Source organism: Mchenga conophoros, linkage group LG16 (assembly GCF_057382185.1).
Source record: "Mchenga conophoros isolate Kocher_MC1m ecotype Shallow Benthic linkage group LG16, M_conophoros_male_GT1.1, whole genome shotgun sequence".
In the NCBI taxonomy this organism is placed as follows: Eukaryota; Metazoa; Chordata; class Actinopteri; order Cichliformes; family Cichlidae; genus Mchenga; species Mchenga conophoros.
In genome coordinates this window covers 11,132,403-11,144,106 of record NC_140541.1, presented here as the reverse complement: position 1 = coordinate 11,144,106, position 11,704 = coordinate 11,132,403, and the positions used below count along the sequence as shown (strand labels likewise).

The window sequence follows — 11,704 nt, the reverse complement described above, 5'->3', positions numbered from 1 at the left end:
TGTCCCTCTGTGGGGGGTTACTTCCACTAGGTTTATATCTGGGACTCTCCACCATTTGACCTCAGAACTGAAGAAGCTTCTCGGATGAGAGGTGAAACGTCTTCAAGTAACTTAAAGAAGTCCAGACGCTTTTCTTTGCAAGCTCCTTTGACTACGATGACCTGGATGACTGGGAACCTTCACAGACTTAAACTAAACTGGTTACCACATCACTACAATGTAATAATCTGGCAATCAATGAATGAGTCCTTTTATTCAGGCAGTGATCAATGGATGTTGCAGGTGTGCCAGCGAGAGGCCAGACTGGATAGAGAGCACTCCCTCCTGGAGGACATCACACAGCTGGAAAGACCTGTCTGTATTCACATGCTCACAAAAAATGGGTAAAAGGGGGAGAGAAAGACAAGATGAGAAAGAGGAAGAAAATAAAGAAGAAAGGAGAAGGATAGTCCTGTTAGAGGAGGATAAAAGGGGGAAATCTAGGAGCTGACAGGCACTGATTGACACCCTGGCTCTAATGGATATCTACTCCCTTTTCAGAGCACAATCAGGTGAGGAGAGTGTGAATCATGCAGAACTCAGAGGTTCAGAGGCTACCTTCAGGTCCTGAACACAGGTACTTTCATGCAACAGAGCACAAAAGCAATGTTGGAGGGAATGAAACTTGTCCATTACAAGTCATGGTTGTACATAAGGCATTGTAAAAGGTACCTTTTAAAGTGAGCTGAATGGTTCCTAGTATTCCTGGGTTTTAGTCAGACTTCTACACAGAGATCAGTCCAGAAAAGCAATACTGCAACATCACAAATCATGCTCATGACTTCTTTTTTGGTTAGACTTCCTACTAGTATTAGATATTTAACACAAGGTATTAAAATCTAGGTCGATATGTAATCATTGATGTCACTCATGTATCTGAAATGAGTTTTAAAAATATCTGAATTGTCTGAGTCATGTCCACGTTTGGATAACTAATGTGTTCTTGTACAATCTAACAGGTCCAATTGTACACATAAGTGGGTCTGTATGGAAGACTTTTGTTGTAATGAAGAATTCCTTCTCTGCGCTCCACCTAGGCTGTCAGATGTATCCAGAGAACAGTTGCCTTTCCTCCAAGACCTCACAGTGCCCATCAATTTCTAACAGAAGAGTTTGCCCTGATGTCACAACATCGATTTTCCTTAAACTCTCTCTCTTTGATCTGAACTGCCATGTTGCTCTCAGAAACAAACACTTGAATAATACCTGCATTTTTATATTGGATTATGTTGGTTAGTATGTTACCCACTCCCTCAAGAGGTGTGCTTATTTTTGATCACCTAATTTGCACTGCTTATGGTGGATGGCTTGCATTCATACATTTATGGATTTAAAAAAAATAGCATCCCAATAGCAGTGTGCTTGTGGCCTCTGTAATATGTACATGACTGAAAAAAATGTGGACAGTTTTAACACAGACTTTCTGTATAGTACAAAGCACTATGAGCTGCTTCCAGATATGAATTTACTTTTTAGATGAATGCCTAATGTGTTTGGAAATGTGAGATTGCTTGTAATGTGTTTATATGAGTTACACTACAGTCTCCTCAGTCAAAGGAGCTTGGAAAGAAAAGCGTCTGGACTTCTTTAAGTTACTTGAAGATGTTTCACCTCTCATCCGAGAAGCTTCTTCAGTTCTAAGGTCAAATGGTGGAGAGTCCCAGATATAAACCTAGTGGGAGTAACCCCCCACAGAGGGACAAAAGGACCCCCTGATGATCCTCTAATCGCCTGAGCCAAGGTGTGAAACTGGGCGTGGGTCCCAATCAGCCAGAGTTTCGGGTGAGTTCATTGTGAAACCTGGCCCCACCTTATCATGCGAATTCCTGAGGTCAGATGGCCCAGGATCTGAGTGGGCGTTAAGGCGTCTGGGAAGGGATCTCAAAACTGGATTGTAGATGGCAGAGAGTTGGTGTCGTAAACCCCCGTCTCTGTTCAAAGATGGTCGCTCACAGTGGACATAGATGGCTTCTTTCACTCCTCCTTCGAACCATCTGTCCTCTCTGTCCAAAATGTGAACATTGGCATCCTCGAAAGAGTGTCCTTTATCCTTAAGATGCAGATGGACTGCTGAGTCTTGTCCTGTGGAGGTGGCTCTTCTGTGTTGTGCCATGCGCTTGTGAAGTGGCTGTTTGGTCTCTCCAATGTAGAGGTCTGGGCATTCCTCGCTGCACTGTACAGCATACACCACGTTGTTAAGTCTGTGTTTTGGCGTTTTGTCTTTCGGGTGAACCAGTTTCTGTCTGAGCGTGTTGCTGGGTCTGAAATACACTGGGATGTCATGCTTGGAGAAAACTCTCCTGAGTTTCTCTGATACACCGGCTACATAGGGGATGACAATGTTGTTGCGTCTGTCCTTCTTATCCTCCCTCGCTGGTGTCTGGTCTTCTTTTTTGTGCCTCTTTGCTGACTTTAAGAACGCCCATTTAGGATAGCCGCACGTTTTGAGTGCTTCCTTTACATGTGTGTGTTCCTTCTTTTTCCCTTCAGGCTTAGAGGGAACATGTTCTGCCCGGTGGTGTAGGGTCCTAATTACTCCAAGTTTGTGTTCCAGAGGGTGATGGGAGTCAAAGAGGAGGTACTGGTCCGTGTGTGTGGGCTTCCGGTAAACTTCAATGTTGAGTTTGCCGTTCTCTTCAATGTGCACGGCGCAGTCCAGGAAAGGCAGACAGTTGTCCTTTGTGTCTTCCCTGGTGAACTTGATGTTTTTATCCACAGCGTTAATGTGCACAGTGAAGGATTCCACTTCTTGTGTCTTGATTTTGACCCAGGTGTCGTCCACATATCTGTACCAGTGGCTGGGTACTCTTCCTTTGAAAGAGCCAAGAGCCTTCCTTTCCACTTCCTCCATGTAAAGGTTGGCTACAATAGGTGACACGGGGGAGCCCATGGCACAGCCATGTTTTTGTCTGTAAAAGCCTTCGTTGTACTTGAAATATGTAGTGGTGAGGCAGAGGTCTAACAGTGTGCAGATCTGATCGGGTGTGAAGTTGGTCCTGTCCTCCAAGGAGCTGTCTTCTTGTAGTCGTTTTCTGACAGTCTCCACCGCCTCCGTGGTGGGTATGCAAGTGAAAAGGGAGACTACATCAAAGGACACCATGGTTTCATCTAGATCCAGGGTAAGTTTCTGGACCTTGTCGGTGAAGTCGGTGGAGTTCTTGATGTGGTGTGGGGTGTTCCCCACGAGAGGCGCAAGGATGGTAGCAAGGTGTTTAGCAATGTTATAAGTGGCGGAGTTTATGCTACTGACTATGGGTCTGAGTGGGACAGCTTCCTTGTGGATCTTGGGAAGTCCATAGATGCAGGGTATGGCATCCCCTGGGTAAAGGCGGTGATATGTAAGGCGGTCAATAATTTTGTCCAAACAGTCTCCACAGTTCCCCTGCTTAATATGAAGCTTTGTGTCTTCATTTAGAGTAGACTAGAGGATGGAAACCTGCAGTAAATCTGTAATTGACTACAGATTAAATAAAGTGTAACCTTTCATACACATGCATTTCAGGCTTTAGCACTCTTGGCTCAGCATTCATTTTTTGATGAGTTGATGTCATCCATTGACCAGTTGAAATTGTGAATGCTTTGCTTTACTTGTGATTACGAGCTGAGTGTCCAAACACCAGCACAGATGGCAGCAAACTAAAATGCATCTGTTCAAATGTATCTGCACATTCCGCCAGCCAACCAAATCATGTCGTGATTGGCAGCCATCAAAAATCTTCTGGTATAATTCTGGCTGGATGTTTGACCATTTTTCTTGTCAGAGTTCCTTTAAATTGCTTTGTTTCCTGTCATTTACCCAGCTTTTCAGTGTAGTCCACATATTTTCAACATGGTTAAAATCAGGGCTTTGGGAAAGCCTTTCAAGAAGCCTAAGGTTCTCAGTCATCCAGGTCATCATAGTCCAAGTCTAACATTTCACCTCTCATCTGAGAAGCTTCTTTAGTGGTAAGAGCAATTTGTGGAGAGTCCCAGATTTTAAGTCCTATGGAAGTGTCCCCAAGAGGGTCATGGACCCCCTATTGATCTTCTACCTAATAACACAAGCCAAGGTGTGAAAAGGGGTGTGGGTCACAATCAGCCAAGGTTTCGGGTGAACCCATTGTGAAGCCTAGCCCCACCCTATCATGTGATTTCTTGAGGTCAGATGGCCCAGGATGTGAGTGAGAGTTAAGGTGTCTGTGGATGGATTTCAAAACTGGATTATAGGTGGCAGACAGTTTGTGTCATAAACCACCGCCTCTGTTCAAAGATGGTCGCTCACAGCGGACATACATTGCTTCTTTCACTCCTCTTACAAACCATCTGTCTTCTCTGTCCAAAATGTGAACATTGGCATCCTTGAAAGATTGACCTTTGTTCTTTAGGTACAGATGGACTGCTGAGTCTTGTCCTGTGGAGGTGGCTCTTCTGTGTTGTGCCATGCGTTTATGAAGTCCACTTCAAAAATGTCTTCAAGGAAACTTAAAGAAGTTCAGATGCTTTTCTTTCCAAGGTCCTTAGACCTTTCCAGAAGCCAAATGATAGCCTGCTTTATCCATTTAAAACATAGTTTTGATGTGTGTTTGGGATAACCGTCCTGTTCGAAAACTGAGCTGTGTCAAGTTTCAACCGTCTAGCTGTAGATTTGAGGGTAAGTTGAATCATTTGTAGGTAGTCCTCATTATTCAATCCACTTTGTGCAGTACTACTAGCAGCAAAACAGCCCCAGAGGTTTGATCCCATGATGATTGACAGCTGGCAAAATGGCCATAAAGCTCAATCTTTGACTCATGTGACCAAAATTTTTCTCCAGAAGGCATTTAGCTTGTCCATGTAAACAGCTGGAGCAGGTCCTTCTTTGTTGGTTGGCACCTTCTCATTTCATAAAAATGTAAAACACCTCACTGTGGACAATGATGCTGGTGTTCTAGTGGTTTTCAGGCTTGAGTCCTGGTGGTTCCTGGGTTGATCCTGAATAATTCTCTCATCTGAGGGTGACAACTGAGGTCTTCTCCCCGACCTTGGCAGTGTGGTGGCGACATATCTAAATAATTTGAACTGTTTAATCTGATGATCCTGGAATCTGCAGTTGTTTAGAAATGACCCAAAAAGCTCTGACCTCAACCCTATTGAGAATGTGTGTTCTACACTTAAAAGCCCGCTCTGTGCCAGGACATTTTACAAAATATTAGCACAAATGTATGTATACTTTTGACCCCTGTGTGGATTAGAAAAGATCCAAAATAAATTCAAACTTGTGCACCCAATTCTTGTTTTTTTAAGTCATTAAACATGTATGCAATACAATCATTCCACCAAAGAAATCACCCATGATGAGTATCTATCTATCTATCTATCTATCTATCTATCTATCTATCTATCTATCTATATATATATATATATATATATATATATATATATATATATAGAGAGAGAGAGAGAGAGAGAGAGATATATAGATATATAGATATATAGATATATGAGAGAGAGGGCTTTGGCATATTGCTGAATATGGTAATGCTAGTAAAGTGAATTGAGAGAGATGCAGGTTTAACTTGAGTGAGAGAAACACAGAGAGAGTGTGAGAGAGCGACTGAAGGAGGGACAACAGGACTTCCAGATTCAGGAATAAGAAGAGGAAAGAGAAAGCGGCACAATAAATAGAAGAGAACGCTTGAGAAAGAGAGAGAGAGACCGAGAGAGGGAGCATACCAAAATGGTATGCGGGGGAGAGACCCTGGGTAAAAAGGGAGAGAAAGGGAGAGAGCGAGAGCAGGAGATCCAAGTGAGAGAGCTGCAGAGAGAGAGGGAGGGAGAGACAGGCTGCATGTGAGAAGCAGCGTGAGCGAGTAGAAGCAGAATAGCATTCAGCTCCTGTTCACCACAGAAGACGACTCAACAACTTAATGGCACTCTCCTGGAAAGCTGAAAACACACGGAGCCTCTTCAGTCTGCTGATGGGAGAGAGAGAAGAAGTTTGCTTTCCTCCTCCTCCTTCTCTTCCTTCTGCTTCTTTTTTAGTTTTTTTTCCTTTTTGGAAAGTGACAAGATATGGAAATGTGCAGAATGAATGATCAAGGTCTGTGAAGGAAGGAGATCTGTGTTTATTCATGAAGGATTTGAAGAGTGACTGACATTTTCCACTGAGGGCTTATGCAAGTACAAGGAGGAAAAATGTAAGGAATATTTAATTCTCTGGAGGTCTGACATTATTCTTAGTTACAGTGAACAAGGAATACTTTCTTACTATGAGTCAAGAAATGCGAGTGAAGGAAGGAGACTGGAAAGTTAGTGACACATACTCACACATGTCAGATATCATCATGTTCATCATCCATGTCTGTCGGCTGCCGACGCACTCTCACAGGTGCAGGGATGAGTTGAGATGAGAGAGCGAGGACGCTTGAAGATTTCCACACACATTAGGAAACACGCACGTACAGCATAATGACATCTGTGCAGGAGTGTCAGCTAGGATAAACAAATTCTGAACATTCACACGTAAGTCAGGGTTTGTGTAAAACTGATAACACCAGTGTGTCATTATACTGTTTAAGAATGACCATTTCAAGGCTAGAGGATTTTTTTTATTTGTTTGTGTTCTCATACTCCTTAAAGATCATACATTAAAGACTGACTGAAAAGAAACAAAGTTACTGAATAACTGCTTCAACCAGGCCATGAAATTCTGATTTGTAACATTCCCGACTTCACATGGACCTGATATTTTTAACATGAACACAGCCTTGACTTCAAACTCCAAGGAGGAGAAACCTGCAACTGCCATCGCGCCAGCTTTGAGTGGATTCTATAATCAGAAGAGATTTTTTCTTTCCTAAATCACTGAAGACATGGGACCTAAAACAACTCTGTTCTGTTTGGGATATTTTGGGCAACGGAATACTTTTGTTTCTTTGTTTTCACAGAGCCAGATGACGGACTGTTGGCACAGTGAGGTTATTAACCAAGCGAGATATCATTTTTAAGCGTTTGGCATTGTCCTGTGAGATCAAACAGCTGCTCTTCTGGTTGCGCTGAATTCAGCAGAATGCTATTTTTGTTTCCCCGTTGTGGAGATGATTTTTTGATCCTCTGACAGTCAATCCGGGGACTTTTCTTCTTTTTTTTTATTTGACATGATGGAGCAAAGAAGTGGTAAACCATATTGAATTACAGGTTAATTGCTCGAGTGATGAACGGTGTTGTATTTATAATATTCAGAGCAACGGGAATGGAAAACAAGTGAGCGATGAACAGACTTTCCTCTTTTCTCCGCCACTCTGACCCACTTTCCAGGCAGCGGTCCTGAGCATTTATCGAGCTGACACCATGAACCTGCATGGTGGCAATGTGTCAGAGTTGATCTCTAACACTGTCACAGCCGTTACCACTCTGGGGTCTAACCCCTGGCCTCCACGCGAGGAAGGTGGCCTCCAAAGCAGCAATGCCACAAACCTGGGCTGCCAGAGGAACAACGTGGTTCATAATGGCAATGACGCACAGCTGGGGAACTGGTCTCACCATAACGTGGTGGGAGTCTACGGGTCTCAGTGTCCTCCCTTGGAGCAGCTGATGCAGAAAAACTGGGCAGCCCTGCTGATTTTAGTGGTCATCGCTGTCACGGTCATGGGCAACATCCTGGTGATCTTGGCCGTCTCCCTGGAGAAGAAGCTGCAGAACGCCACAAACTATTTCTTGATGTCACTGGCAGTAGCTGACATGCTTCTCGGCATCTTGGTCATGCCGGTTTCCATGGTGACCATTCTCTATGGTAAGCATTGAGTGACACTCATATCGGGCTTCATTAAGTTGACATTTGGTGTGTTGCTGACTCGAGTCCAGCAGGCACAGTGCTTTGTTGTCGTTGATGTGGGCTTTTTTTCTCCTCAAAGAATGAATGGTTACATGACTAATGACTAAACAAACTCCACCTGCCTGCATGTGTAAAGCTTTGTTCAACTGCAAATCATTTCTGAGACATTGGTGAGAGCAGGAAGTGAAGAAATCACATTAAATCTGACGTTTTTCTTTGCATTTTGAAAAACGTATATTTGGTTTTTAGAGAACTGCTCTTGAAAATATGTCTTATGAGGCAATCCCAGTCTGTGCATGTTAGAATTCATGCATGGCTGTGGCTTGAGGACAGATGGAGAGCAGCAGTGATGGAGGTGTTTGGTGCTGTTGTTGTGAGTGAAGTGTTTACTCCAAGTGCTACTTCAGCACGACAAGAAAGGGGCACACAGAGGTGGTGCAGAGACCAAGTTACTGCAGTCCTTCAAATCACTGTTTCACAAAAATACGGTAGCATGCAAAAGTTTGGACGTCTTCAGATTTCTGTTACTGTGATGAACATAGCATGAAGTGATCTTTAAAAGGCATAAAGTTATAAATTAAAAACTTTCTTTTTTTTTTAGAAAAAAAAAGGGAGAGTGACAGTAAATACGAAGAATGTGATTCAGAAGTTTGGGGGACTCTTTAATAGAAATGACCAACTATTACCAAGTTGTGTCAGATTTACTTGTTGTGCTTGGTCACACAGTAGTCATCAGGAAAGTATTGCAGTTTTCAAATCTAACAGATCCCCATTTTCCAAGAGAATGCTATAAGAACAAAACAAAGATGTTGTCACAGTCTGGCGAGAGCAGACTGTATGTATTGTGAAGAGTGGACCCAAAATGCAGACACCAAGGAACTTGGATCAAAACTTGAGTAACAAAAAGCGAGCCGTTTAATGAGGCTGGCAGAAAAGGTACAAATAACGGGCAAGGCAAACAGAAATAAAACTAACATTAACCTAAACTGGGAGAACTAAACAAACAACATGGAAAAACCTGGACATGAAACCTAGAAACATGGCATGGAGAACATGGCGTGAACAACAGACGACCTGACAATCACACACTGAAAACAGAGGACTTAAATACACAGGAGGTGATTAGGGGAAGTGGAGACACATGAGGAAACAGCTGGCACACATGAACATAATGACGTCACAGTGGGAGAGTAAAACTGAACATGATGAACACAGAACACCAGACCTCTTCACAATAAAACAGGAAACATAATGAGACAGACATGACAACCCGAACTTGACAACGTAAGACACAGACATGAAACGCATAAAGAGCAGGGGAGATTTAACATGGTTGGAAACACGAGGGGAAAATAATAACTAGAAACACTTAGGCATAATAATACAAACTTGATAACAAATGACACGCAGCATGAAACACGAAGGTTGAGGGGAAACTTAAATACAGGGGAAGAAAACACAAGGAGTCTAATAACCAAATGAACTTAGATAACCTAATGAACAAAATAAACTCAAACTTAAAACGCTGGGTCAAAAGACCCAGGACCATGACACATACACACATACACCCACCTTCCACCGTCCTTCACTGTTGCCCATTTCCTGCTGATCCATTCTCATCTTCCTTGAGCTTCCCCGTGTCTCTGTAAATGTCACGAGCTGCTGCTCACATAAGAAGCTTTAAGCCCTAAGTAGCAAATTCATTTGCGTGAGAAGAAGTGCAGCAAATTAGTCAAAAGGAAGAGTGCTTCCAAAAGAACGACCTCCAGTGCCTATTACTCGCCTTCCCTGGTCTTTAATGAGAAGACAAAGGAACTCATTAGCCACACTGATGCAAAACAAACACACACAAAGCAATTATTTTCTCATGTTGTTACACCGTTGCAGTGATTGTGATTTGTTTACCGATTCACTGAGCAAACGCAGCTTTGTTTCAGGGTGAGAAGGCATAATGATGATATTACAAGTGATCTTATGAAATGTGATAGTGACCATGAGTGAGATTTTAAGAGGTTATTATTGATGTCAAAAAGAAGATTATAGGCGAAATCAAGTGGCGAGGTTATGGATGGTTATTAACGAGGTCACGGATGAGTTTGTGCTGCTGAACTTGTCAAGATTATATTTGTAATGGGGTCAGTAATGAAGCTAGGAGAGCCCACATTTTATGCATAATAATAAGTGAGATCACTGATAAAGCTGAACCAGTTGAGAGGCCCTTGGGCAAAAATTTATTGCGCAAGTGCCAAATTACCATTCCAGCCAAACCTCCTGTGCTGAGTCATAAACTTCTAACAGCTAAAACGGTGCAATTAATTAGAGAAAGTGTAGAAGTGAAAGAAGCCAGCTCAAGTTAAAAATGTGGGCTACTTAATTACTTTTGGCAAGTTAGACCTTTCATCAATTAGATGTGTTGCAGAAAACTCATCTAGCTAGCACCTGCTCCACCTGAATTTCACTCTACAATCTGAGAAGGTGCGGAGGTTTTCTATACATACACTGGGAAAGACATGAATTTCTCCTTGAATACTCTACATTTATTCTCCGAGATGTGCTAAAACTTGAGTAAGTGGAATACAAATGGAGATGGCGAACATTCACCGATAAAGTTGCAGCAAGTTACAGCTTACTACCTTTTGGCAGGTATTCAGGATCTTCCATGCAAACTATAGGTTACTGTGACAACCAGACACAAAGGGAAGGAAGTTTTTGATACAGCACTGTATACCTCGTTACAACCAATTTCTTGCTTGCAACTGCCAGCAACCATTCACAACCCCTAGCGTAGTGGTTGAGGACATTGTACTTTGCTCTAGTGGCTGGTAGTTACCAAGATATCACTGACCAGTGTCTAGGGCTGTGCAAATGTGGCTTTAGCAATCACTTCATATTGACTTCCACCAACGATTTGTAGCCAACTGGGGAATAAAGTTACCAGGGTTCACCAATTGGTCCCTAGGCCTGTGTGACAGTGGCCTAAGATGGTAAGCATGGTAAATAGTATACTGGCCAAGTCAGCTACTATGAGACAGAAAATGACAACAATTAGACACTTAAATACTTCAGAACGATGCATAATAGCAATAAAAAGTCAACATGACTACAGAGAGATACGTCAAAAGACACATAAACAAAAGTGATTACAGAGGTAAAAAACCACTACAAAGAGATGTAACATGACAAGTACAAAGACACAAAACAGCAACATTTAAATTGACTACAGCAGGGATAATGCAACCATAGAAGCATATGAGACAGAGCGAGCTGGACCGTAACTACAAAGAGACTAAAGCTCTCTTTAAACCACTCTCCATTGTTTTATTTTCGTTTTTTTTAATCCTGCTGTCCTGCTGCATAGAGGAGTTGGGCCTTTTTCTTGTCTGTGCTCAGGGACTCAGTCCATGGCAGCCTAGGCATGCTCACACTGTGACTGTATATGTGTTGACACTCATAGCATGGTGTCTCACAGAGATGCCAGCATAGCTGTTATTTGCCTTGATTTTGGGAGAATCGGATGTACCCAACATGAAAATGCTTTGTCTTTAAAAAAGGCCTCCGGAAGCTTTGTGGAGCAAAAATAAGTTTCTTCACTTTTTTACACTGTTTTGAAATTGCATTCCTTGAATGAGCCTTGCTGAAGCAGTCAGGTTTCTCTTCAAATATACGGTTATATTACTCAGACAGGAAGCATGGCCATATATCTTATTAGGGAGTATGTTAAACATGCCACATGCATATCAGCTTACCAGCCAAATGCTAATACTTTGTGGCTTTGGCTGGTGTGCCTGTCTTGTCTGGTCATGTTGGCAAGTGGCCAGGTGATGATTTAGAGATCCAGTTTTGCTCTACAAATCTATTTGGCTAAAACAAACA

At 42.5% G+C, this 11,704-nt stretch overlaps 1 protein-coding gene across 1 annotated transcript in view; it reads left to right on the top strand.

Annotated features, from left to right (window-relative positions):
* The first annotated feature begins 5,841 nt into the window (after window positions 1-5,841).
* Window positions 5,842-11,704, top strand: part of htr2aa (5-hydroxytryptamine (serotonin) receptor 2A, genome duplicate a) — a 97,766-nt gene continuing 91,903 nt past the window's right edge. The window contains exon 1 of the mRNA XM_085248948.1: window positions 5,842-7,789. Within this exon, the coding sequence (XP_085105074.1) occupies window positions 7,348-7,789 (442 nt within the window). The 5' untranslated portion in view covers window positions 5,842-7,347. The remainder of the gene's footprint in view (window positions 7,790-11,704) is intronic.